Source organism: Cercospora kikuchii (assembly GCF_019650295.1).
Source record: "Cercospora kikuchii DNA, contig_00003, whole genome shotgun sequence".
Taxonomy (NCBI): Eukaryota; Fungi; Ascomycota; class Dothideomycetes; order Mycosphaerellales; family Mycosphaerellaceae; genus Cercospora; species Cercospora kikuchii.
The window spans coordinates 4,210,416-4,236,393 of NW_025408584.1; the positions used below are offsets into that span (position 1 = coordinate 4,210,416).

The following is a 25,978-nucleotide window of genomic DNA, read 5'->3' on the forward strand; positions in this document are numbered from 1 at the left end:
GGCGTCCACGTACACAAAAGGTGGCCCAGCATAGATCGACTACGTCATGCTTGCCAGCGTTCTCAGATGCCTAGTAGAAGTCGGCGCATTTCTCCCGGTTCGATACTTACGCACATAAGTGAAGACCTATATATTCCGAGGCCGTGATCGCTGGAACACTGCTTAGACGTTACATTGCTACATCTAGCAGAGATGGCTGATACCAGCGAGCAGCAGAGCAGCCTGAAACAATTCCTAGCAGTACGCGGACATTGTCACAAAGGTTGAGCATAGCATCTGACATCGAATAGTCCATAGCGACGATCAAAGGCGACCTGTCCACGATAACAGCTCCTCCTTTCGTGTTAGCCAACAAGTCCACCACAGAGTTCCCACGCTACTGGATCGAACAGCCCGAGCTCTTTACTGCACCAGCTCACGAACAAGATCCTGCCAAACGAATTCTTGCGGTACTGAAATGGTTGCTGGCCAGTCTCAAGTCTCAGCAATACGCTGGCCGGCAGCCGAATGAAGGCGTCAAGAAACCATTGAACGCCTTCCTTGGCGAAGTCTTCATCGGCGACTGCGGGCCAGAGGACGATGAGACGCATCTGATTTCTGAACAAGTCAGCCATCATCCTCCAGTGACTGCGTGCTATCTGTGGAATGATAAGCACGGTGTGCGAGCAGAAGGATACACTAGGCAGGTAGGCTGATTTCCCTCTCCATAAGCTTTTCTGGCCTCTTCAAAATCACCGTACTAATCACGTTTGAACAGGACATTCGATTCACCGGAACAGTCAACATCACTCAAATAGGCCACGCAATCTTGCACCTCGATGAGCTCAACGAAGACTACCTCATCCCTCTACCCGACGTCAAAGTGCAGGGCATCTTAACCGGAAGTCCCTACCCCGAACTCCAGGGCTCTCACTCCATCATCTCGTCAACAGGCTACAGAGCCATCATCGACTTCAGCGGGAAACGCCTCCTTGGCTTAACCGGCGAAAAGAACCACGTTCACGCCGCAGTATACGCACCCGAAGACAAGAAGCACAGCAATCCAATCTACGTTGCAGAGGTAAGTATAAATCCCATCCTTCCCGAATCAATTCACGCACCGCATACTCACAACAAAACGGGGCAACTGGTCCGAATCCTTCACAATCAAAGACTCCTCCAACACCACCCTCGAAACCTACAGCGTCGCTTCCGCTCACGCCACCGAATTCCGCACCCTCCCCCTCGAAAAACAAGATCCCTGGGAATCCCGCAAAGCCTGGCAACACGTCATCGAAGCAATCCGAACTGGAAACATGCAAGGCGTTGCGGACGCGAAGAGTAAACTCGAAACTGCGCAGCGAGAATTACGGAAAAAACCTGAAACCGGAGAAGAGAATTGGGAAGCGCTGTTTTTCAAGAAAGAGACGGGGAATCCTGTGGCGGAGAAACTACTGGCTGAAGTTGGGGAACGTTTGGATACGGAGAGGACGGTGGGGGTTTGGAGGTTTAATGCTGAGGCGGCGAAGGGGTTGAAGAGGCCTTGGAGGGGGGAGTTGACGCCGTATGGGTGAGTGGGAAGATGGGAATAGGAGATATGTGCAGTAGAGAGCGATCGTGAACCTGTTGACAGTATCTTAAATTGGTTCTCTGAGACTGCATTCCCACGGCCAGTATGATGTCTTCCACAGCTACGCGATGAACCATCAGAAAAATATCTTCTAGGGCCAACGAGCATGTCTGAAGCAGCGTGGGACAAGTCAAATATCCAAACTCATAAATCAGACTACCTATTCGCTCCTCATCTACTTCCCCCCAGTAAACGTCACAGCCAAACACCCCGCCTGAGTCGTCCCTCCAACACCCCCATTATTACATTTCGAATAATTGTCCTTCATAATATCAGTACAACTCTTCCCTCCATCTCCCACTGGAAATGCAACATCCTGTCGATCAACCGTGGTAACGCAGTCATCAATCCACCCAACTGCAAAGTCATATCTCACGCCCCAGCCATCAAGACGATAATCTGCTGTAATTTCTCCAGGACCGACATCGGGCTGTCCATCAACGACTTGATTCCAAGTTTCGCAAAAGTACTCTGCCATGCGACCTTGGTCGTTGCCCTGGATGTCGGCGTGTCCGGGGAAGTCTGATTCATCCCAGCATTCGGTTGAGAAGACTTCGAGTGGGGTGACGGATACGGTTGGTGTTGATGGAGCTTCTTCAGTAGTGGAGGAAGGTTCAGGCTCTGGCTCTGCGGAAGACGTCGAGGGCTCTGGAGAGGGCTCTGGCGTAGTGGTGGCTTCCCAGGAGGCACAGCTTGTAGTTTCTACGCACGCCGCTTGGCCACCCGAGCCTGCACATTGGGAGAATGTAGTGGTCGATGCGCACGAACTGCCAGAAAGGGTCGTGATACCTCCCGTCCTTGTCAAGCTGGGCAGACCTGTAATCGGGGGCTCAATCGAGCTGGAAGTGGACGTGACCTCTGAAGACGTTGTGATCGAGCTGCTACTCGTTGTGACCTCGGCAGAAGATGTAGTCGAGCTTGAGGTAGGAGCAACAGAGCTTGTACTTGGTTCGAGGTCGGGAGAGTCTGGTAGACTTTCTTCCGGTATGTCGGTTTCTGGCCGAATTGTCGCAGCTTGCATCCAGAGAGGAACTGGGAGTCCCAGTGAGCTGTACATGGCAAAGGCATCATACTTGGTTGGTGAAGCAGTGATAGCGCATGCCAAGGCTGAGGATGGACTCGAAATGGATGATGAAGTTGTGCCAACGAGGCTGCAGCCAGAGCTCGAAGTGCAGCTTGTTGTATAGCAAATTGTTGTACTGGAAACCGAGTTATCCGTGCTTGTGGAAGACACCGAACAGCCGACCCTGCAGTCAGTGACCGTGGTACTTTGAGTACAGGTCTCTGTGGAAGAGCTGGACGCAGTAGACGATGACTCGTCATCTTCGCCTTGCTCGTCCGTCTGAGGGTCCGGACAATCACCAGACACCACAGCCCCAAACACCCTGATACACGGAAGAGTCCATTTGGGTAAGTTGGGGAAGGTCAAGCCCCAGTCAAAAAGAGTCCATGGAACTGGTGGAAAGTCCCATATTACGACGCCCCCGCTGCCCCCGCCGGGAGCGCATGCCGTACACCAAATCACCGGAACTACAGTATCGCTGCTATCTTTAGTCGTCGTGAGCCAAGTGTTTGTCGTAACTCCCGGCGGATGAATGATTTCCGTGGACACCTCGGGTGGAACAGTCGTCATAGTTGAGGTGACAATACTGGTACTCGAAATTGCGCCCGAGGCAGTGATGCTAGTGCTAGATCCACTCGGGATAGTTGTCTGGATGGGAAGTGTAGTAGTACTGCCGCATACATTCAGTATGCCCGAAGACGCTAGAGACACGGTACAAGTATCGGTAATGAAAGCAGAGCCACCAGGAGTAATCGTCGTCGAGCCGATGATGATTCCAGAGGCGTTACCAGACGCAGTCAGACTAGGACCGATAGTAATCTGCTGATTCGACTCCGTTGGTGCTGTCACACTTCCTGAAGGCACGTCTATGGTCGAGACTGGCGCGCTGAAAATTGTGGACGTCACGATTGCTCCATCAGAATTGGTAAGGGTTGTGAAACTATCCGATGACTGTTCTGTTCCCGGGACGGAGGCGGATGCATCTGTGTTGGAGAGTGATGTGCTGGGGACTGTGGACGTGATAATTGCTACACCTGAAGTGGTAAGAGTTGTGAGATTTGCTGATGATTGCTCTGTGCTCGGCACGGGGACATCAGATACTGTCAACGTAATGAGGCTCCCGTCAGATTGAGTTGAAGTGGTCAGGACCGGCGTAGACACAGTCGTGCTCGGAACCGGAGCGCTTGAATTGGTAGATGTACCCGCCTGCCCATCAGATGGGGCGATAGTGGTAGGAACAGCTGAGGATTGTTCTGCGCTTGATGTTGGAAGATTGGGAATCGTCGAGGTGACAACCTCCCCATTGGACAATGCAAATGTAGTGAGACTTGCCGAGGACGGTTCCGTGATGGAGACTGGGTCGCTGGCAATCGAGGATGTGATTACCTCGCCGTCTGATCGCGTGATCGTTGTGATTGCAATCGAAGACTGCCCCGTGGGCTGGTCTGGAATGCTCCCAATGGTCGAGGTGGACACTTCACCATCTGATTGTGTGATGACAGTTAAGGTGGCCGAAGGAACATTCGTATCTGACGGGGCAGACGAATTAGCCGGCTGAGAGACGATGGGAACGTTGGTCGTGGTAGTAAGGACTAAGCCGTCAGATCTTGTGATTGTCGTTGCAATCCCAGTCGAAAGGGTCGCCTCGGTTCTCGTTTGACTGATTGATGAAGTGAGAACCGATGACACGGAATCACTTGTAGTCTCGATGACCTGGCTTCCATCTGGGTTGGTGAAGGAACTGACTACTCCGGTCGACTGGACAGATGTGGAATTGAGGTGACCGGCAAAGGTCGTAGAGGGCGATGGGATTGGGTTCCCCAGAGTCGTGGTGGCGACTGTATCCGAATCCGTGGTCGTTTTGTTTGTCGGTCCTGCTATCGAGGTCTGGTTGGTTGCAGATGAAGAGGGACCATCACTCGCCTGAGCAGCGGAGCTTGAAGATGTGACGATCGCTGAAGACGATGAATTGCCTATGCTGGGGACCGATGGCATGCTTGACGACATGGTCGTGCTTTGGCCGTATCCAGGAGGACCGTATCCAGGAGGACCGTAGCCAGGTGGTGAAGTCGTGGCGGCAGAAGTGACCGTGCTCTGGCCGTATACAGGCGGGCCATATCCAGATGGGACGGCATAACCTATCGTAGCATCTGCTGTGTCCTGGTGGCTATGGCCTGTATGATGACCCGAGGTCAACGACGTGAGGTACGCGATCCAGGACGTGAACTTGTCCATGATGTGAACGATGGCGAGCTGCCGATGATTTGTGAGCGGACAACGAGATGATGAAGTGTCGCCTTCAATGCGATTGCATCTTGGCCACCCCTGCCAGGCACAATGCCGCCACAGGAATAGTTCCTAGCATGTGTCCACTGTTGGCTCAGCCCAATGCTTGGTCTGCATAACCAAGCTGGACATCTTCGGGGCCGGTGTGACGCATGGATATTCGGAGTGGTACTTTGCATTGGGTATGGTCATGGTGTATGCAGCCATGTTGCGGTGGTACGGCTTGTCCTTCAGCCGCAATTTACATTCAGATGGAGTACGAGCGCTGTGGGTCTGTAGGATCGGAGCTCCGCCCCACAATTCACAAGCTGAGGCCTTTTTCCCGCCAACGTCTCCAGCTTTCAGCCCAAGTGCCTCTGTCGTAGCCAAGTAGATGCAGCGACACTTCTTCGGCGGTGCACGGAATCCCTTGCGGCTCTTCGCCCACAATTTTGTAGACCATGACTTTACGAGTCTGCTGATACACGGCGAGGTCCAAGACGGCGAAGTGCTGCCGATTCAGAGGATCTGGCACATGCTCGACGATTGTGGCTACCTGTCGAATGTCCTTTCCTATGTAAGGAGAGCTCCAGTCGGGACTAATGGGTGTTTCGGTGCCCAGAGGGGTTCCTTGGTCTGCGATGCTGCTGCTGTCGGCCAAGCGAAGGAGATATTCGCCCGTTTCGTTGTGTGACTTTTCTAAGACCTCATTGATCGTCTGATCTCGATGAGCTCTGACCTTTCGTCGCCGCTACGGCACACGTACCTCGATAGGTACGGACTCTAGGATGAATATCAGGTAGACATCGCCCTCGTCCGGATTTGTTCGGTCCTGGGCAGCCATAATGGGTCTTGATCTCTTGTTCAACACAAGGCGGGGGTGTATAGTGTTAAGGCGAGAGTGTGTTGGACGAGAGATGGGGCCAGGTTGAGCTGAGAAGTGCCCGACGAACAACTCGGAGGAGTGTCCGTGGTCATGTTAGTTGCCAGTTCATTGGGCCGCCAAGCGAGATGGGCCGTGCCATGCGACTAGGATGTGGGATCGCAGACTCCCGCGGATTCCCGAGGACTCTAATTTCACCCTCCTCCTTGATCTCTCCACCAACAAGTTTCCCAAAACAGAGCCAAAGCGGCGTTCGCGTGCGACCACAGCTATGCATAGTTATTGCCCCGCAGAAGTGCCGCGCCTTAGCTTTGCACACCGGTGAGGCTATAGCAAGGTACTTGCGTACAGATTCCAAGGTCATTAGGCTCCGCCCGCGCTATTGTAGTACCAGAAGGATTCAGGATGCAGGATGCAGGTACCGCGCTCCTTCAAAATTCATGCCCGTTGCTCCACATCAATATCGAACTGCGAAACAAGGGCGCTGCGCCTAGAATGCCATGGAGGACATCGCACACACCATCTTGTGGACCGAAGAGCTGAGGCGAGCACCTCTCGAATGGCCTCACCTTAAGTCTGGCCACGGAGCCGCCTCAAGCAGCAATGCAAGTAGCTTTCACTCGCTCTCATGTTGTCACTAGTCGTTACTTTGTCACTCGCTCTCCATGCCTCAGCCGGCCGGGTCGATGGGCATATTCCCAAGCCATTTGGCGCAGCACTTCCGGTCGCTACATTGGTAGCCCAGCCAGACTTGATACAGAATGAAGATCTGCGGCAAGACAGCGCAAACACATCAGCTCCCCAGCCCATCGAAGCTCCTGATGTGGTTCGACAACAGATCCCCCGGAATGACCAGAAAACGCATGTCGAGCGTTGGGGTGCTTACACTCCCTATGGCGAGGAAGACGACCAGACTCTCGTGCGTCGTGGTATCTTTAAGAGGGCTCCTGCGTATCGAGGCACCATGGTGAGTCAAACAGCCGTTATGTGTGCCTGTTGATTCACGATATCCGCACAAGCAGTCAACGCTGACATCCATCCTTTCTAGATGATGGACTGTAAAAAGTCTCGTGAAGCTTGTCAAAATGCCTGTTGGTATCAGAACTGCATGATGGGCGCCCAAGGCTCAGCCACTGCTGTGACTTATACCTACGGCGGCAACGATGATGGCACGCCCGAATACGCGCAGAATCGTGTTGAATCTGGCGTCGCTACCTCCGGCTCGGGAACTCCCTGCGGTCTCTGGCCGTTCGGTCAACTATTCTGGGACCCATATCCTTTTGTATGTGCTTTCCATTGCGTGTTTGTCTGCATGGCTAATTTTCACCTGAAGCACTTGCAAGTCAATCCTGATGATCCCAGTCTGCCCCCAAGGGACTCTCAGCTGGAATTGCAGACCGATGAATGGCCCATGGCGAATTGGGAAAATCCGACCTTTGATCCTACTGCCAGTAGGTGAGATCCAGGCCGCCAGCAGACCGCAGTACTGACCGCATGATTCACATAGATCCCTCTCAACATTCTCTACGATGCATCACCAGGCTCGACAACAGCAGCAAGTACCACTTTCTTCTCTCCGTCTGTCAAAGCTAACAGAAACCACGCAGGAGGCGGAGCCGAGTGGAAGTACTTCAAGCGAAAGATGGTCCAATACAGAGCTGGCGCTAGGCATGAATCTAGAAGACTTGGCACAAATCCTTTCGAAGCTGGCGACACGTTCAATGTCGAGTTCGACATGAGCCAATTCGATGACAACATTGCGGATGACGTTGCCATGAAAGCCAGGTGCGCGATTGTGCCTCCCTACCTTGAGTATGTCACTGACTGTCTTGTAGCTTGACGTACTGCGGTGCGCCTGGAACCATCAATTGCGCAAACGATGGCCGCCAATTCCACATGAGTGATATCGCCAGAACTGGCGGCGGAGCTGGAGTAGGTGCCTATTTGGATTACCCTTACGACTCCCAGACAATGAACACATATAAGATCGACAACGAAGCCCACGACATCTGGGCGTATCAAGTGCTTGTAGACATTACCGGCGACAACGGCGACCAGTACGAAGTAACTGTCCAAACATTGGCAAACGGTGCCTATACTGGAGTTGCAAACCGCGGTGCTGGCGCTCCTGTTACTCTCGCCCTGGGCGAATCGATGACTTTGCAAGGATCACTTCCCAAAGAGGTCAGTACTCGCGTAAGATCCACTTCCTTCATCCCTTGCTAATGCCCATTTCTAGCTTGAAATCAAACGTGTTGATAACAGTGGCTGCAACACTGGGCTAGAGTTCATATACGGAACGCCGGTCCCAAACACGCACGGATGGTATGTCTTCAGATCTGATCAAACCAATGACGTGAACGAGAAGCATTGCCAGACGTCAGATTTGAACGATGATGATGGGGACTATATTGGGACTAGATTTACTTGCACCTTTCCTGGTTACTAGATTATTTGATATTGCCCTGTAACGTTTTGGGGCTTTCAATAAATTGAAAGCGGCCGTGTGCTATTGTATAAGGATGTTACTTGCAATTTGAACATCTTCTATGAGCGAATTATGTGCAAAACCGGAAGATGAGACCTCCAGCAAGTGGGAGCTTTAGTCGGCTTATGCGAAGTCGGTACTTCACATCGTTATGTATCGCCTTCTAGGCACGGAATGGTGCCCAAAGTCGTTATCGAGCAGGCTTGATCCCTCGCTTCAACAGCCCAATCAATTCATCCAATGTCCCAATCGCAACATCAGTCCTCTCATCCGTCTCCAACTCCTCCTTCCCTTCACTCTTCAACAACACCGTAAGCGCACCCGCATCCCTACCAGCAGCCATATCATCTACCGAATCGCCAACCATAATAATAGGCAACAGCGGAGTCTTCGCGCCATCAGCGGACGTCTTTACCTCCGAATCCACCACGCCCCAGGACCTAGCAATATGCAAAATCCCCTCCGGCGACGGCTTCGGCGGCTTAAAATCCCTCGTAACCACCGGATCAAAAGGATTCAAATGCGAAGGAATATGTCTCTCCAATAAATGATTCACAGGCGCGTCGAAATTTCTCGTACAAATCGCCTTTTTAATCTTATGCTGATCCAGGAATTCCATGAGAGCAACCAAACCTGCTTGAGGGATCTGTTTCGACATTGCTGCGCTTTCAATAGCTTTGATCTTTTCAAAGGCTTCGGTTTGCTGAGGTTCTGGTAAGGCGTGGATGTAGTCGAGGATGTCTTCAGATTTGGGAATTCCGACTTCTGAACGCATTTGGCTGAACATCCAGTTTTGGGGCTCGCCTTTGAGGATGGTGTTTCATCAGTACAGGAGGGCCTCGGCTGAAATGCACGACTGTGTTACTCACACAGTGTGCCGTCCATGTCGAAGACGATGCCTCGAAGGCGTAGCAGATTCGCGTCTGCGTTGTTTCCACTGCTGGCGCCGAGAGGCGCGAAGTGGTGACGTCTCACACTCATTGTAACGGCGAACGTGCGGCGTGATGTTCGTATGAAAGCGAGCTGCTTGATGCTGCCATTGGCCTGCCACGAGACTCGTACTCCAGATTTAAGTAATGCACCTATTGTTGGCGCGATAGTGAACATTGAGGTGAGGTTGTCAAGTGGCAAGGATGGTGATATGCAGCTGCAAGGATGCACACTGTAGGACATGCAAGTCCGAATCAAATGAGCCTTCAATATTTGACCGCAGAAAGTGGACATGATTCGTATCGGAAGCGAGCTTTGCATCCGTCATCCGATTCCAAAGTCGCACGATTGGTTCAATGAGCGGTTATGCACATTGTGCAAGCAGCATAACGACGCAGACGGGTTCGATTAGAAATCACGAACGACACGGCTGTTTCAGTGCAGTTTGTTGGAACGGAGACGGCGTTCTATGTCGACAGTCGAGATCAATGGTAACAAGTATACCTCAAAGCCAAGAGAACATATATAGGGTAGCCAGGACACCTTGCCAACCTTACCAGCATCCTTACCACAGCACGTCAAATCACCAATGGCGCTTCTCCAAATCGGCTTCCTTGGCGCCACAGGCGAGACAGGCAGCTCAATCTTCAACGGACTTATATCCTCGCCTCAAGCATCGGACTTTCACATCACCGCCCTCGTCCGCCCCTCCTCCCTCTCCAAACCCGCCAACCAAGCCCTGAAATCCCACAAAAACGTCTCCCTCCGCACCCTAGACCTCACAGCCTCTCCCGAAGAACTCACCTCCTCCCTCCAAGGAATCGAAATCCTCATCTCCGCCATCGGCGCCACAGACCAACTCTCCCAAATCCAACTCGCAACAGCAGCCAAAGCCGCCGGCGTAAAACGGTTCATCCCCTGCGCCTTCATAACCGTCATCCCGCCAGGCGGAATCCATCTCCTTCGAGACCAGAAACAAGAAGTCTACAACCACATATTCCAACTCGGCCTCTCCTACACGATCATCGACGTAGGTTGGTGGTACCAAATCTCCCTCCCTCGCGTTCCATCCGGAAAATTGGACGCAGTAGCCGGTATCGTCACCCCAGGAATCGCCGGCGATGGAAACGTACTGAGCGGCCTAACCGATCTTCGAGATATCGGAAAATACGTCGCTCGGATAATCCAGGATGAACGAACAGTAAACAAATGGGTCTTCGTATACAACGAACTCTGGAGCCAGAATGCCGTGTACGATCTCGTAGAGAAAAGGCTCGGAGAGAAAATCGATAGGACGTATCTTTCAGAAAAGGACCTGTTGGCACGAATTGAGAGTCCAGGTGAAGGTCCGCATGCACTTTTCGTCAAAGTTCCAGCGCAGTATATGCGTTCGTGGGGGATTCGAGGGGACAATACGCCGGAATATGCCAAGTATTTGGGGTATGTGACTAGTAAGGAGTTGTATCCCGATTTGGAGTTTACGTCGTTCGAGAAGTACCTGGAAGATGCATTGGAGGGGAGGATCAAGCCTGTGTATGAGGAGCTCCGGGCGCAGTTTGAAGCTTCGAGGGAGGCATAGCTGTAGCGCGAGAATGATCTATTCTGTAGTCAGCACCAAACTTGAGAAACAATACTCACGAAAGAGAATTTCTCCAAGACGAAGTGGGTTCCTGAATGAAAATTCCGCAATGTGCCGCTGTGGCTTCATTGGCAATAGAACAATCTTTGCTCCTCTACTGCTCGGGCAGAGGTATGGTATCTCAAAGGAGCGCAAAGGTCGCTGAAGCGTCCACGTCAGATCCATCTTCTGACTTATGAGTACAATAATCCCGCTGTGGTGTAATCATTTTCCCCCAATATTACAACGCCATAATCCGGTAGCATCCCGGCTCTTTTGATATCATCTGTCTCCTTCTGTAGGTGCGGGAGGTGAGTTGAAGACGGCGAGTCGCATGCGGTGGAACTATACTCGTGTCAGACGTGCGGTACGCAAGGCTGGGTGTATACGTACTGCCGGTAATTTGGGTACCACAACTGCTAGCGTCGCCAAAAAGTTGATCATGAAGTATGCTAGGTCGTAATGTGTGTAGTGCGTGCTGATTAGGAACAACCCGATCGGCATGGCCAGCAGAAATTTCTTCGCCGGCGTGTATTGGTCTTCGTTGTCAATTTGCTCCCACATGTTGAGATTGTCGTACGCTCCGGCATTGAACTCGAAAGGGATGCCTCGCACGTAGTGGAACATGAGGTATGAGCCGGCCATGTACGTTATGTTGACCATTGTCCATGACGTTTCTTGGGTGATGGACGGCACGATATCGTAGACGATCTTGAGGAGGAGTATGAGGATGATGTGAATCATCCATGCGCCTGGACAAGCATCCTGTGTTAGCCACGGATCCTAATCACCGTATGTCTCCTTGTCTCGCTGCCGCCGCCGCCGCCTCCTCTTCCTGCCACTGCATGCTCTTTCTGTGCGTTACTCACCTTTCGCATTCACCCACTGTGCATTCAAGTTTGGGAGTATCGCTTGGTCTGATTGCTGCTCGAGGCTCTCGGGAGGCTCCTGGTACATCAGACTGCTACTCCTCCGCCGCCTCCGCTGGTCCTTATCCTTGGTGTTGGTGCTCATTTTGCGTGTGGCGGACTGCACGCAGGGGGGCGGAGACGTGTTGACACCCTCGGCGAAGGTGATTCCGCCTCGCGACTGGAGGAGTGTGGACGACAGTTTGGCGGTGTTGTCGGGGGATCGTTTGCGGTGTGGTAAGAATAAGAGCGGAGCCAGCGTGGCGGTAATCTTGGCGTAAGCTGTGATTACAGACAGATCGCGGTCGAGTGGGAGGTGCGGTGGTGGTAAAGTGCGAGTCGGGAAGAGAGGGCGGGCGTGGCAGACGAACAGATGGCCGGTCTTTGTTCGTGGACGAGGCACGGCGAATGACTTGGCTCGCGTGAGGTGAAGTTGGCAGGGTCCGCAGGCCGATTCGTTCTTTCGGTGCGGGCGCGGGCGGAGGAGGGCGGCGGCGTGGTACGAGATGGCGGCGTCGCTGGCGCACGAGAGCAGTAAAACAGGTGACGGATTGTGGTGGTGGTACGGAGAGGTGAAGTGTTGACTGCTCCAGCACGGGACTGTACACGAATGCAATGCAGGGTCACGTCGTCCAAGCCCACGAAGACCCCGAGCTTGTTCTAGACACGGCTCGCTATGCTCGAAATAGGAATACTACTGAACGCCCCGTCGGCATGCTGCTGTGCCCCTATGGCGTTCTCATGCTCTTCTGCGCATATAGCATCGACACGTTACATCGACCGCCTCGCAATACACGCACGCGACACGTTTCTCCCATCGTGGTAATCTGTGATCTCACTCCCCTAGCCCGAGTATCAGCCTATCCACCTCCATCGCACCGAGGACCGTGCGACTGCTGAAGCGAAACCTGCTGTGCACATGACCGTCGGACGAAGGACGCATTCAGCCTGTCCCGTTCTTCCACCACTATCGCAGAGAGGATATAGTATAGACGAGATGCGGTTTTTGCTAGACTAGACTGAAGAAAACATGAAACGCAAGGGTCCAGCATTCCTGTGTCAACGGCGGCCGTGCGCATTTAACCAAGCAGATGCCTGTCGGAACATCAATCCGCAGTGCACGACCATCACAATGCAGAGACGTGCTGCAGGTGTGAAGGTGTCAGATGTGGCAGATTATCTGGCAGACTCTTGCACTTTCCTAGCTGGCCGTTGTACCTTCTCCTATGTTCGCTTTGTGCCGATCAATCCCTTCGATTGCGATCGTCTTCATGTACGCGTGGCAGGAGACTTTTCTGCCTCGTGAGTACTGGTGGACGCTGTCTCTCGGAGTGCCGTCAAACGTCATCTTGATCATACCTCGTATGTAAGCGCCGTCTAATGCAATGTGAACGCTCACTGTTATTGCGTAGAGTTGGGTATTATGCTTGCTCCAATCAACGCCATCTCTCTCCACATACACCTCCCGTCAGTCGTAAGTCCTCCGCCTGTTTAAAACTACCGTCTAGACTGCGTGTTGCCTGTATAAGAGCACTATGCTGGAGCCTGGTATGGCTTCACGAGCATCTCACTGAACCTGCGCATTGTTAGCATGCTTACACAAGCTTACTTCGACGAGCTGTGACCTACTTTGAAATGCTCTCTACCCCTCTGACTTCGTCCACCAGTAGCGGCATCTTCACAACGTGGAAGTCTTCGCCGTACAAGTCGTCAATTTGCTCCAAGTACTTCTTCTGCATCTTTCGCCTTGAATTGCATTGCTCGCAGGGGTTGTCCTTCTTTGGGAATAACAGCTGGTTCACAACCATCGCATGTGTATCAATCTCGTACGATCCCAGCTCTTGAATCATGCGCTCCGTCTCATACAATGACAAGAACTCGGGAATGAGAACTGGCACGAATGTGGTCAGATCTGGATTCTTGAACTGCTTGTTGACTTCTCCAATCGTCTCCTGCAGATCGTGCATTTTCTTGACAACATCGTCAAACGATTGTCCATTCGGCAGACCACCTCGAGCACCGATCAAGTTGTTGATCATCGGCCCAAACTGCGATGAAAGCGCGCTGAGCTTCTCGAGTGCCTTCTCAAGCACGGTAGGGAACTGCAGGAAGCGCAAAGTGTGACCCGTGGGCGCCGTATCGAAAATGATGAGCTCGTACTCCATGCCCTTGACCTGCTTCAGCACTTCGGCAAAAGACATGGCCTCATCGACACCAGGTATGCTGAACGCCATGTCCTGGAACATGTTGCCCACGCCTCCAAGTCCTGCCATGGCATCCTGTGCATCGTCGCCTCCTGCTGCGATCAAATCTGATATGCTGCCGTTTGGATCAATCTCCATAGCTGCGAGGCCCTCCACGCCAGGTACTGGTTTGGCATCCTTGCCGAACTTGACACCAAAGGCATCGGAAAGGTTGTGGGCGGGATCGGTGGAGATGAGCAGGACGCTCTTCCGGGCCTTGGCCATTTGTACAGCCAGAGAACAGGATGTAGTGGTTTTGCCAACTCCTCCCTTGCCGCCTACGAAGATCCATTTCAAGCTCTTTTGATCCACGATGGGCTGGAGGGAGGGTTCCATTTCGTCTGCCATGATGAAGACAGGGCGCAGGCGCAGAACAGGTGGACGGGTGCGAGGATGTATTCAGAGAAGATTGTTGTAGAGGAAAAGTGTTTTGTTGCTCAGCAGGTGCCTGTCAGTTGGCCAGCAGCTCCAGAACGTGGAACATGCGCGGGGCCCTGGTCGATCAGAAGATCTATGTCAGACCGACCAGATGCGCGCCTGACCACTCAGCTGCGGTCGGACTTGGCTCCGCCGCAGCTCTGTTCTCGAAAAGTGAAGTGCATCATGACCTCAGCTCGGCCATCTTCATTATCATGAGCAAGCCTGGTGCGTTAGCCCGAGCGTGGTTCAAATGGAAAGCATTGCGTCTACCATGGCGAAAGACGTTCCTCGTCGGCTTCGACCTGAGCGGTAACACTTTCTGGGAGTTCAAGGACGCTCTAAATGCCGGTCGCATGCGGCGGATCGTGAAGTATAGCAACAAAACGCCTCACTACTCAGATGTCAAAGTTACACGTAAGTCGCGTACCATACGCGATCGCTCTCGCCGTCTCAGTCCGCTGATACGTCTCCTTGCAGCACAATGGCATCAATGGCTTAGACATACTCGCGACGAACCACCTACGATCCAGGAACAGCAGTACGACGTCTCTCGTCAAGCGATGATGAAACGTCTCGCAGCCGAAGCAGATGAGAGATGGAACTCGAAACCTTCCTTTCTCGACTCACCCACACGGAATCAGCCTCAGCCTGCGATAGGTGTGAAGGACCCAGGAGGCTATGCTCCACAGACTGAGCCGGAAGCGTCTCAAGGCGTGCGAAGTGCAGTAGATGAGCCGAGCAAAGTGGAGAATGCTAGTCAAGGACAACAAGAAGGACTGGACGAGGGGAGATTCAAGGGCAAGAGGACGAAGGATAAGAAAGAGAACCCGTGGGAGAAGCTACAACCGAAGGGAAATGCTGGAGAGAACTGGCAGCCTGAAGGATGGGCACCGAAACCAATGGAACGTGGACGATAGCATGATGTGTTATGATGAGCTACTGTATGAATACTGTACAACACGAACATGCCAGATGGAACAAGGCCAGTCTACCGGCAGTGAATTATACAAGGGTGGCTGTGTTAGAAAGATTTGAAAATTGCGAGTAGCAAACATGGAGGCATCTTACTTAGGCGAAGGGGCATTTTGTTCTACAGCTCTCAGGCAATATACAAACTACGATCTTCCCAGTCTTCGGGTCAACAAACAAGTCAGTGTTATATTTGTCAGCGATCGTGTATCTAATGCTACGACTCTCTTGTCTAATCACATGAGATTCCGGTCAAGAAAACCGTTCGACGCCCAACAGTCATTTTGTTGATTGCAGAGTATCTTACCAACAGTATATTCGTAGTCATTTGCTGGCCTCTGATTCGTCTAAAATCTTGGACCCTTGATTCGTCAAAGTCGCCCGCGCTAAATCGCGCTACTTTCGACGCGCTCGACCTCGAGCTCTCTTCCACTCCACTCCGATCAGGATACCAGTCAATTTCGCCGCACATTCTCGCAACCATGTCAGATCTCGAGAACGAGTCGCGAACATCGGCAGTCGGTCGTAAGAGAAACGCGACTGGTAAGTACAAAGACTTTTCTTCACACAGCCGACAAACCAGTATTTCCAGCAAGGAATCTGGTGAAGTCTCAAGTTCAGAAGGCAACGGCGGCGATGGCGAGGACAGCGATATAGAGGAGATCAGCGAGCGCCAATACAACAAACGTCGAAAGACGGATGACGGAAGTGAGGAGGGCGAGGTGGAAAGTGGCGACAGTTCATCATCGATGGATACTTCAGACAGCGACTCCGAGGATTCGAGCTTCGAGATGCCAGAAACGGAAGACGGCCCCACAAGACTACAAGACCTATCTCAAACTGATCGCGATGCTCAAGCAAAATACTTCGACATCACCAACCTGGGGAGTCTCGTCCGTTGTCTCTGCTGTGGCGAACTCGGACACATGGCCGTCTCCTGTGCTGCCCGGACATGCTCTCACTGCAACCAGCGAGATGTCCACCAATCGAGCGCCTGTCCAACATACCGGAAATGTGGCCTATGCCGTGAGCGAGGCCACGACGCTAGGGAGTGCAGGAATCGCGCCTATATTGGTAAGCAACCCCACCTACCCTGTTCAACCCATGCCTCTGAAATCTAACATTGCCTCCCACAGGCGCCGATCCGTGCGACATCTGCTCGGAAGCAGGCCACATCGAAGAAGAATGCCCGTACCTATGGCGCATATCCACCAGACCAGCACCAGCCCAGCCGCGCTCAGGCTTCACGGCAATCAACAACGGCGGCGGAGGAGGGCTGAATTACGACGACGATGAGGAAACTCCGCCTCCTCCGCCCCCGCCAGAGCGTAGCCGTCCATGGCAATTGATGGGGCTCTTCGACGATGGGAGGGATTAGAAGTCCCCCCGAGGCGAGAGCCCAGGAGATTACATGGACGAGAAGTGGGTCCACGGAGCGTTTAAGCAAGCGTAGATAGCATCTTTTTCTCCGAATGAAATGTGGGTTCGAGAGCATTGATTGTGCAGATGTATGCGTAAATGGGGTTTCAGTTCCTTTTGAGTTCAGTCGAGGGCTCATATGCTTTCTCTCATTACAAGGCAGCTTTCATGCCCCCTAAATAGCATATGCGGCAACTTGACAGTTTCTGGAATGTCAGTGTGACGATCCGACAGCGAATGCACTCTGATTCTTGCCTGGCTTCCATGGCACTGAGACTGAAGGAATTATTCGCGATGCGCCTGAGCGATAAACAGAAACAGCAGAGTGATCTTGCCTCTCCCAGAGCAAACTTACTCCCCTCTCTTGCACTGGTCGCCTCCCGAGCCAACGAGAGTGCAGATTCTCCGTATCTTAGAACTGGAGGTCGTCTGGAGTGGAGCAATAGGAACAAACTTCACATCTCTGTCTCTCCAGGCCCACCACAATTGCTATGCCCGCGAGTGTAACAATACTTAAGTGAAACAGCAGCAAATTGCAGAGAAATCAGAAGGATCACCCTCCTCACCACTCTTCAAACATTCTTTCTCCGTCAGAACGAATAGCACAGAGCTCATGAAGGTGGAAACGATGCGGTCGTGGAAGAATAAAGTCTATTAGAGTGAAGCACTCACTACCGTTCCCTCTCTGCAAACTAGTCATTATTCATATCATCATATCTCAACATTAACCTCATGCTGCACAAATCCAACATCAGAAACAAATCATTACAACCCCTGACTCTGCACCAAAAGTTCCACAAGACCCAATTGTGCTCCTACTCCATTCGCGGTCTTCGGGTCATATCCTACACCTCCTCCATCCTTCTGAGACCATTTCAGACTAGCCTGATTCTTGCCCGGGCTGGCTTGTACAGTGGTCAATGCCGCATTCTTGCTCGCCTCCAAGACCGACTTGATCTTCTCTTTCGTCTCGGGAGCCAATGTCGCAGTCAAGCCCATCCATCTCGCCAACGCTGCTTTGAAAGTCTGTTGATCGTCGTTGCATTTTCCTTCGTCTTCACATCTCGGTTCGTAGAGGACCCCATTCCTCGTAAACGTCGCAATCGCACTATCCACAAGCTTGCAAGCCCGATCTTTCCAGTCTTCCTCATCAGTATTCCCATTCGACACCTGATGCATCACCGCACACCCACCCATCCAAACCCCCACATTATAGCTCCATTCCTCCTCCGCAGCTTTCCCGCACTCGGGTGCGTGGACACCATCGAAGACTTTATACGATCCCTCATCGATCAAACTTCCAAAACCTGCGTCCCATAATTTCTTCGCCCAGTCGAGGTAGAAATTCGTTGTATAGCCAGATGCTTCCGCTTTGGCGAGCCTTGCGGCTAATTGAAATGCCAAGCCGTTCGTAATGGCGTTCTTGTAATGGTAGCCATCTTTTGCTGTGTCGATTTGCCAGCCAAGTCCGCCTTTTCCGGAGTCAGCAGCGGAAGGACACATGTCGCTTTGCCAACGATCGATCACAGCGTTGAACACATTTTTGGCCAAGTCAAGCCAGTTCTCACAGCCAGGAAGGCCGTATTCTGCTGCCGAAATTGTTGTCAAGCCCCACCATAGCTGATCGTCGTTACCCGGGCTGATGGCGCCAGAGAAATCTCCTTGCGGGCCTGCTTGGGCGAGAATAGATGAGGACAGTGTGAAGGTGAAGGGATCTGATGAGGGAGCTACAGGTGCGCCAGCAATAGGCGAAACTGGAACGGGTTGGGCATTTTGTTCTTGTCCTTGTTGGTGCGTGAGATGCCAGTAGTTGATCAGAGTATTATAAGTAGATGCTGAAATCCAGCCGGCTTGATAGATGGGGAGAGATTTGATGAGGCCTTTGGTTGGTGAGCCTGGTGGAGACTCGGAATCGATTTGGGAGCTGATGGTTTGGATTAAAGTATTGAGGACATCCGAGGAGGAGGATGATGATGGTACGGAATTGTTCGTAGCAAATGGCGGAGGTCCTGGCCCGGGCAGTATGGGTGAGGTAAGAGAAGGTGTTATGATGAGGATGATGCTGAGTAGGATGTTTCTGGAGAGTAGCATGATTGATGCGACTCGGAAAGAGGAGCGATTTTCCCTACTTCGGCGATAGGTAGTATGGGTGTGCAGTGTTTGTGTCGTTGAAACGGCTTGATCGTAGATTTTGGCACTGGCCGTTTGGCAACACTTGACCTGGTTACGCCTCGTGAAGACGGCACGTTGCGATGCGAAGCTGATAGCTGATCATACTGGCTCGATCGCTGAGAGTTTGTGTTCTGCTGATGGATATGCTGGTCTCGAGATGGCCAACTCGTGAACACACCAAGCAATGCTGTTAGTATTTGCACAACTGTTGACCACGCGCATCAGGCCCCTTCTGGATGCGCCTGATGAGGTCCTGATTTTTCTGTAGAGCCAGATCACGGTGTCTGGCTCGAGTCAGCTTGGCGGTTGCCGCAAATGGAAGACGTAATTTTGGCAGAAACGGGACATCCCAGGTCATACTCATATTCAGCCTCTATACTGCACGCTACACCTTCAAACACCTGCCATCACACTCATTGTGTTACTCCTCACACTGCCCATGACGTCGCGGGCTAGTCTCGTTGGCGAACAGTCCTCCAGACATAGAGGTGTTTGCCACCAGCTTGGGACAGTCCGGGCCGTTCTCTCCCTCATTATACTCATCGCGCTCTCGAAATCACCAGATGTGCAAACTCGATCATCGCCGACAGAGGTTTCGAAGGAAAGCCGCCACCAAAGTGGAGCAGAGGTAGCAGAGCAGAATATGATGGCAGGCAAAGCTCCCAAAGTGCTGTAAGCGCTTAACCTTGCATACGCTTACGCTTGCCGACTTGGGCAGAGAAACCGCTCTTGATAGCAGTGACGGAACGGCGAGAACCACAGGAGTTGCAAGTAACGAAGTAGAGACGGTTCTCTCCCTTGCTGAGCTCGGTGTCGGGCGATCGGCAGGTCTTGCAGGTCACGTATTCGACTGAGAGGCATGTTAGTGAGGGACCATATAGCGCAATATCTGGAAGACTTACCAATGTATCGACGGAGCACGTTCTCGATCTGCTTTTGCTGGAAACGACCCTTGATAACCAGTCTTCGGCTTCCGTCCACGGAACCGCTGGTACCCAATTCGGCGAACAAGAATTGTGTAACGTGCTCGTCTGTTCGCTTCATCCTCTTGCAGATATCGGCGATGTTGGCAAAGATGGTCTTCTTGTTACCTTCACGCAGACACTGTGGTGGAGGGATCTTGTAGCTCTTGCCTCCACTAGAAGCAAGGTCAGGATGCGAGTCGTGAAGCATGACGAAGAAGCGTGAAAGCAGGCTCTCGTAGTTGTATGTCTTGGTCTCGTCGTGTGCCCAGATTCCAGTCCCGCCGTGGATGTCGCCGTCCTGCACGCCCTTCTCGGCGGCGTCCGTGGAGGGCTTCTCCTCCGCCTCGCCTTCCGCAGCGCCTGCTTCTGCCAGCTGCTTCTCAAAGTCGTCTGCGGGCGCCTTGACCTTCTTCTTCTTCTTTTTCTTGAGCGCCGACAGATCGACCTCGCCGTCCTCCTCTGCTTTGTCCTCTGCCTCGTCGTCTTCGGTCTCCTTCTTTGGCTTCTTCTTCTTCTTCTTGGCCAGTCCCTCGAACATGGCCGTCACTTCATCGACAGCCTGGTCATCGCCGTTCTCCTTGCTATGGTTGGCGGCGGAGTCCTTGTCGCCGTCGTGTGTTCCGTTGGCATCGTGGGTCACATTGCCGTCGCCATCGACGATTGTCTGGCCCTCGGCAAAGGCCACGGATTTGCGTTTCGATGATGTGTCGTCCGCCATGATCGCGGTGTCGTGTGTGATGATAGGTTGCGGTAGTGGTGGTGTCGTGGAGACAGGAGGGGCAGCGGGTTTTTTAGAGTTGCGTGTCGAAGTTGCGTGAGTCAAAGCGTTGCTCCCACAATACATCACCACGACCGGAGACAGGTCCGCAGCCAATGACAGCAGAGTATTCAGTACCACAACATCATTCACTCCGCTCCCTTGATCTGGCCATGACTGGATGTCACTTCGCAGAGTCACTTGATTAGCATCGTCTCGAGTCTGACGACTGAAGTGCAGTCATGTCGGAGATCGGTGTAGTCGTTCACATCAATACTATAGACTGAGGCATCCCGCGGCCAACGTAGCTTCACCCGAGCTCCGAGCTTGGATATCCGGGGCGTTGTAGCCAACAACATCATTAATCGAGATCACGCTCGTGTGCAATTCGCTACGCTCGAGTGTTCCAGTCACTCTACTTCACGTCTTCCACGCCTTCCGCCAATATTCAAAGTTGACTGCTTGCGCCATCATGTCCGAACCGGCGTCCTCCTACGCCAACATCCCCACGCCCACTTCCGAAGACGTCGATTCGCTGCCTTCCTCATCCGCCGGCTCGACCACCTCCGTTTCACCTAGCGAAGAAGAGGCATATTCAGACGCCGAGCGAGAATGGCGCGAAAGCTTGCAACAACTCGAGCTCATGTTGACACTGGTGCTGATACCATACCTCGGGAAATACTTTGGGCGCAAGTGCGCGTATTATGGTACGCACGAGTGATGCCCCTGCAGCAGGAAGGCATTGACAGAAGCTGACGCTTATGATAGGCTGGACTAAGTTCATGGAATGGAAATATCCTGTCAGCATAGAAATCACCAGCCCTGGCGCTTTCAAGGCCGCGGGAGTTGTGGAGGCAGCAGCATCGCTATGATGAGGAGTCGCCGTGTTTCGAAGAGATCCTACTATTCGAACAGACGTGCACGACGCGTATCACAACATTGGCTCTTTGCTCCATGCTTTTATCAGTTTACCTGCCTTCACAGAGGCACGCCCCTGGAAGCAGAGAGACCTCTACACAGACTGCATGGCAGTAGACATTCAGTCGTCCACCCTCTTTAGCAGTCACTGCAGCATACGCTGGGGCCAACACTTCAGGACCTGACCACAATCGATTCTCGACGAACTCTTCACCAACAAATGTGCACTGCCAGAGCATTTCTGGGCTTTCTACAAGCAAGCTAGGTTGACCAAGTAGTGGGAGGCAATTGCTCATGGTGGCTGCAAGCATCCGATATGATAAGGACTTATCGTAACGCACACGGACGCGTTCCTGGGTCGTGTGCATGACTGATTACAGGCACTGTGTGCCAAGAGCAAGCGCCCACGATCAAGAGGCGCTGATGGGAGGACGAACAATGTATGAAGCCTGCACGACTGTGTGCCTCGCAGCTAGAATAGACGTGTTCGCAATTGAGCTATAGAGATACATCACAAAACTGTATGATGCATGGCGCCAAGAGGGGTATCTGCATCTGTTCCCTCAAAGTTTGCGACTCATTTACCAGCCATTGCCCTGACCATGCTACTGTGACTGTAAACCGCTGATGAGTATGGCACTTTTCCTGTGGCGTAAGTTCCCTAGTTCTACAGAAGTGCTTTTCTCTCCCCCGTCCTCGATCGGCATCTCTCAGATCCATCGCCTACTCTCGGGAAGCGGCACCAAGACACCGACCGCGAGCGGGACATCAGGCGTCGCACAGCATATGAAGTCTCAAGCGCGATAGAGTACGCCGTGGTCAAGCCCTGCGAGATCGAATCTCTTCCATTCACTGCCTTCGATTCTTTCATTCCACTGCCTTCGGTTCTTTCATCTCACTGCCTTCAGCCCTTTAGCCATGGCACAAAACGCTAGCGACTTCTACAGCAACCCGGAAGCGATGCTTCGTGCGATGGGTGTTGGTGCGCCTGAAGGCCTGCCTATGCCGGAATTCGGGAATCCGCAAGACATTCGAAAGCAGCGCGACGCGCGAGTCGCTTCGATATTCAAGAAGTTCAGACTGCTCTACAAGATTCTTGAAAGGCATGAAGCAACGATTCAGAAGCGTTGGATGAAGAAGACGAAGGAACAGAAACGTAAGATCGTTCTTGCCGCGTGGGGAGGTGCTATGCCTACTGCCCATCGGCCTGATTTCGAGGCCTTCAAGAAGATGAAGGATGTCGGAGGCAGAAGCGGCACGCAGTACCGAGCCGATTTCATGTGGCCATACATCAATCAGGAGGACCTCACGAAGCCGAAAGTATGTTACGATATCGAACGAGGCCGAATGAAATGCTGACATTAACATCTCCCAGACACTACTTCTGTTCATGAATGCTCGTGGTCGCCACCCCCCATCCGACTTTGCCGCTGCAGACTACGAAGCCATGCATATCGGAGTCGTCACTCAAAGCATAATGCCTGTGTTCTTGAATGAACATGTGATGCTATTCAATGGCAAGAAAGCAGAAGCTGACTACGCCCAATTGCTGTCGTGGGACGATCATCCAGATGCGTTTCAGTGGTTACACACAAGGAAGCATATGCAGCCTGGCGAGGGACTGCTCATACTGGAAGCCCAAGAGAAGACAATGGACTTCCTCGTCAAGTGCGCTAAGAGCATCCTCCACGATGTTGCCGAGGAGTCGATACTGGACTTTTCACCTCAGCCAGCTCCACCCTCCATATCAGACCAAGAGAATGGATTTGCTTCGCTGGCCCTCATAAAAGCAGAAGCTGCATATCGTACTCCAGCTCATCTAAGCTGGGATCGGATTGTTAGCCTTCTAAACGCGAAGCGAGCGGCTGCTGAAGATCATCTCTGGTCGCTTCGCGACGATCCGTCGTATTTCTCATACACGATGCGTGACGCCCGCGAGCATCGTCAGGAGATACTTGCAGACACGCGGGGCCAGGCTCACCCAGTTTTGAGGTATGGGCGTGAAGATATCTTGTGGGCGCGAATAATAGGTAAGTATCCTTCATGCAGTCGGCTTATAGAACATGTTCTGATGAGATTTGCAGGCAGCGAGGTCACTTCGGCTCAGATCGTTTTTGAAGCGTGGGCAGAACTGCATAGGCAGTCTGTAGAGCTAAGGGCCCTGAAGAAAAAGCATTCGTCGAAAATCAAGTCTGAGGACGACCTTCCTACAGAGTATCTGTCTGCAATACTACGGTATGCATGATACAATGCTTCGCAATCGAAGATATATGCTGATTCTTGTAGATTCCGCCACTTCTTGAACGAGACTACGAAAGGCCCGATAGAACAGCTCAAAGTTTCCTTCCCATCATCTCCACCTTGGAGGGGTTACTTCGTCAGACAGCCCGAGGATGATCTCAAGCAGGCGTGGATCAAGATCCAATCGAAGCCTGAAGTTTCCACGAAATATCCGGAGAATTTCATTCTCTATTTCTTCCGAATACTGTGGAGTGACCCCCAATCAGTCCATCTGCTGAAGATGACAAACGTTGTGGACGAGCTTCAGCATACTATTGACTCTGACCCGAAAGCAAAGGATCTCGTGTCATCGACCTGCGCAGCCCACATTGGCGACCTCTCGATACTGGGGGAATGTATCCGACAAATTGAGCTGTATCAACCCTGGGCGAATATGTTCGAGGATCAGATGGTGGACATGCAAAGCGATATCGATGCCGACTATCAAAAACGTACCCTACCATGGGCGAGGCTACTCAATGCTACGAAAGGGAGCGAAGATGTTTTGGCACGATATGGTACTCCGACTCCTGAACGATTCCGGTACCCTGTAGAGAAGCGCAGGACGAAGGAAACCACAGAGATGATGAGATTTGCCGAACAGAATCTCGATGCTTTTTGGCACAAGGTCGACGAACTTGTGCACCGCAACGCAGGAGACTTGCGAGGCACCGCCACTCGCCAACTGATGCTACAGCCACGGCTGCTACATCGCACGCCACAATGGACTGAGCCAAAAACCAATCAAAATGAGAAGTCCACTTCGACAAAGGCAGGGTCATCTTCCCAACAGATCGATGCTCTTTGCAAGCCACTTTCTGAGATATATTTCGACTTGGAGTATCGTACAGAAGCAAAAGGCAAGAACGATTCGGACAAGGACACGCAACCTAGATCCAAGCCAAAAACCCGTGGTACACCGGCACCAAATGCAATACCCATCGATGGCAAGAACAATAACGACCTCCGAGAAGACAACCCACTCGACCCGCAACCCATCTTCGCAGTCGACAACCGTGCACTCAAAGTGTTCAAGACTGTATTCTACACGCCCTCATCTGGATCCACGCCGGGCGAAGTGCCTTGGGCTGATTTCGTGCATGCCATGGTTGCCACAGGATTCAAGTCTGAGAAACTCTATGGCAGTGTGTGGCAATTCAGTCCCACGAAGTTGGATATTGAGAGGAGCATACAATTTCACGAACCTCATCCTAGCGGGAAGATACCGTATTGGATTGCGAGAAGACATGGGAGGAGGTTGAATCGGGCGTATGGATGGTTTGGGGGAATGTTCAAGTTGGCGGAGAAGAAAGATTCGGCGTAGAGGCTGCATGTTGCCACAAGCGGCCAGCCAACGATGCTCTGGACGTGGTGGGACAATTTGCACTCTTGTTTCTCCGGTTCAGTGGCATATCGGCAGATTTCCGTGCTCGACGCGATTGAGCGCACATTTTGACCGCCCGACCAAGCAATTTCTCCCAGTCAGGGACCCGCACGCGGCTACGGGCGATCTTGACAATTTATGATACTGACAAGACTACACGGATCGAACATGCACCTCTTGCATTGCAGTCACCTATCATACTGGCATACGTATCTATGATGGCCATTGCCACGATCTGCGCTATCCTATGCTACATACCAGCTGTATCGATTATTAGCCTGTTGACAACCTGTTCTCACCATCGGTCAAGTGATGTCGTTCGATGTGTGGGTAAAATTCTTGTCCAGGCAAACTAACCCTTGGCCTGGCATATGAGCCGTTCATTGACTTTTATTTTTCATTCAATATCAAGCCTTGCATCGAATCATGTAGATTGCACTACAAATTCGATGTCCGTAATGGTCTAGTGGCTAGGATTTGTCGCTCTCATGGGGATGTGTTCGAAAGAATACCATCTTGTGTGTTCCGACAAGGCCAGGGTTCAATTCCCTGTTACGGAATTTGTTTTTTTGTCCGGAGGATAGCATAGCTCAAGTTTTGGGGTGGAACGGAGAAGATTTGAGGGAGATATGTCATTTTTTTCTTTTTGGGTGAATGAGTCCATCTCGGAGTCGGCTTGTCCCGTCC

At 52.2% G+C, this 25,978-nt stretch overlaps 14 protein-coding genes across 14 annotated transcripts; 7 read left to right on the plus strand and 7 right to left on the minus strand.

Annotated features, from left to right (window-relative positions):
* Positions 1–192: 192 nt before the first annotated feature.
* CKM354_000602800 (uncharacterized protein) lies at positions 193–1,553 on the plus strand (the record flags this gene model as incomplete). The annotated part of the gene is made up of 4 exons (XM_044801325.1): positions 193–240; positions 291–686; positions 758–1,064; positions 1,153–1,553. The coding sequence occupies 4 exons, from the start codon at positions 193–195 to the stop codon at positions 1,551–1,553; spliced, it is 1,152 nt and encodes a 383-aa protein (XP_044657260.1).
* Positions 1,554–1,784: 231 nt separating this feature from the next.
* On the minus strand, positions 1,785–4,907 carry CKM354_000602900 (uncharacterized protein; the record flags this gene model as incomplete). Its single annotated transcript, XM_044801326.1, has 1 exon — positions 1,785–4,907. The coding sequence occupies one exon, from the start codon at positions 4,905–4,907 to the stop codon at positions 1,785–1,787; it is 3,123 nt and encodes a 1,040-aa protein (XP_044657261.1).
* A 352-nt stretch (positions 4,908–5,259) lies between these two features.
* On the minus strand, positions 5,260–5,781 carry CKM354_000603000 (uncharacterized protein; the record flags this gene model as incomplete). Its single annotated transcript, XM_044801327.1, has 2 exons — positions 5,260–5,655; positions 5,704–5,781. 2 exons carry the CDS (start codon positions 5,779–5,781, stop codon positions 5,260–5,262), a joined length of 474 nt encoding a protein of 157 aa, XP_044657262.1.
* Positions 5,782–6,448: 667 nt separating this feature from the next.
* CKM354_000603100 (uncharacterized protein) lies at positions 6,449–8,269 on the plus strand (the record flags this gene model as incomplete). The annotated part of the gene is made up of 7 exons (XM_044801328.1): positions 6,449–6,787; positions 6,869–7,102; positions 7,154–7,271; positions 7,328–7,375; positions 7,428–7,605; positions 7,656–8,004; positions 8,060–8,269. The coding sequence occupies 7 exons, from the start codon at positions 6,449–6,451 to the stop codon at positions 8,267–8,269; spliced, it is 1,476 nt and encodes a 491-aa protein (XP_044657263.1).
* A 229-nt stretch (positions 8,270–8,498) lies between these two features.
* Positions 8,499–9,415, minus strand: CKM354_000603200 (uncharacterized protein; the record flags this gene model as incomplete). Its single annotated transcript, XM_044801329.1, has 2 exons — positions 8,499–9,112; positions 9,178–9,415. 2 exons carry the CDS (start codon positions 9,413–9,415, stop codon positions 8,499–8,501), a joined length of 852 nt encoding a protein of 283 aa, XP_044657264.1.
* A 412-nt stretch (positions 9,416–9,827) lies between these two features.
* Positions 9,828–10,817, plus strand: CKM354_000603300 (uncharacterized protein; the record flags this gene model as incomplete). Its single annotated transcript, XM_044801330.1, has 1 exon — positions 9,828–10,817. One exon carries the CDS (start codon positions 9,828–9,830, stop codon positions 10,815–10,817), a length of 990 nt encoding a protein of 329 aa, XP_044657265.1.
* Positions 10,818–11,138: 321 nt separating this feature from the next.
* On the minus strand, positions 11,139–11,870 carry CKM354_000603400 (uncharacterized protein; the record flags this gene model as incomplete). The annotated part of the gene is made up of 3 exons (XM_044801331.1): positions 11,139–11,201; positions 11,250–11,608; positions 11,726–11,870. The coding sequence occupies 3 exons, from the start codon at positions 11,868–11,870 to the stop codon at positions 11,139–11,141; spliced, it is 567 nt and encodes a 188-aa protein (XP_044657266.1).
* A 1,427-nt stretch (positions 11,871–13,297) lies between these two features.
* Positions 13,298–14,355, minus strand: CKM354_000603500 (guanine nucleotide exchange factor GET3; the record flags this gene model as incomplete). Its single annotated transcript, XM_044801332.1, has 2 exons — positions 13,298–13,340; positions 13,394–14,355. 2 exons carry the CDS (start codon positions 14,353–14,355, stop codon positions 13,298–13,300), a joined length of 1,005 nt encoding a protein of 334 aa, XP_044657267.1.
* Positions 14,356–14,639: 284 nt separating this feature from the next.
* On the plus strand, positions 14,640–15,344 carry CKM354_000603600 (uncharacterized protein; the record flags this gene model as incomplete). Its single annotated transcript, XM_044801333.1, has 2 exons — positions 14,640–14,841; positions 14,905–15,344. The coding sequence occupies 2 exons, from the start codon at positions 14,640–14,642 to the stop codon at positions 15,342–15,344; spliced, it is 642 nt and encodes a 213-aa protein (XP_044657268.1).
* A 534-nt stretch (positions 15,345–15,878) lies between these two features.
* Positions 15,879–16,774, plus strand: CKM354_000603700 (uncharacterized protein; the record flags this gene model as incomplete). The annotated part of the gene is made up of 2 exons (XM_044801334.1): positions 15,879–16,470; positions 16,533–16,774. 2 exons carry the CDS (start codon positions 15,879–15,881, stop codon positions 16,772–16,774), a joined length of 834 nt encoding a protein of 277 aa, XP_044657269.1.
* Positions 16,775–17,580: 806 nt separating this feature from the next.
* On the minus strand, positions 17,581–18,906 carry CKM354_000603800 (uncharacterized protein; the record flags this gene model as incomplete). Its single annotated transcript, XM_044801335.1, has 1 exon — positions 17,581–18,906. One exon carries the CDS (start codon positions 18,904–18,906, stop codon positions 17,581–17,583), a length of 1,326 nt encoding a protein of 441 aa, XP_044657270.1.
* A 761-nt stretch (positions 18,907–19,667) lies between these two features.
* On the minus strand, positions 19,668–20,670 carry CKM354_000603900 (translation initiation factor eIF2 subunit beta; the record flags this gene model as incomplete). The annotated part of the gene is made up of 2 exons (XM_044801336.1): positions 19,668–19,837; positions 19,890–20,670. 2 exons carry the CDS (start codon positions 20,668–20,670, stop codon positions 19,668–19,670), a joined length of 951 nt encoding a protein of 316 aa, XP_044657271.1.
* Positions 20,671–21,181: 511 nt separating this feature from the next.
* Positions 21,182–21,581, plus strand: CKM354_000604000 (uncharacterized protein; the record flags this gene model as incomplete). The annotated part of the gene is made up of 2 exons (XM_044801337.1): positions 21,182–21,416; positions 21,478–21,581. 2 exons carry the CDS (start codon positions 21,182–21,184, stop codon positions 21,579–21,581), a joined length of 339 nt encoding a protein of 112 aa, XP_044657272.1.
* A 964-nt stretch (positions 21,582–22,545) lies between these two features.
* CKM354_000604100 (uncharacterized protein) lies at positions 22,546–25,231 on the plus strand (the record flags this gene model as incomplete). The annotated part of the gene is made up of 4 exons (XM_044801338.1): positions 22,546–22,947; positions 23,003–23,657; positions 23,712–23,862; positions 23,914–25,231. The coding sequence occupies 4 exons, from the start codon at positions 22,546–22,548 to the stop codon at positions 25,229–25,231; spliced, it is 2,526 nt and encodes an 841-aa protein (XP_044657273.1).
* Between the last annotated feature and the right edge of the window lie 747 nt (positions 25,232–25,978).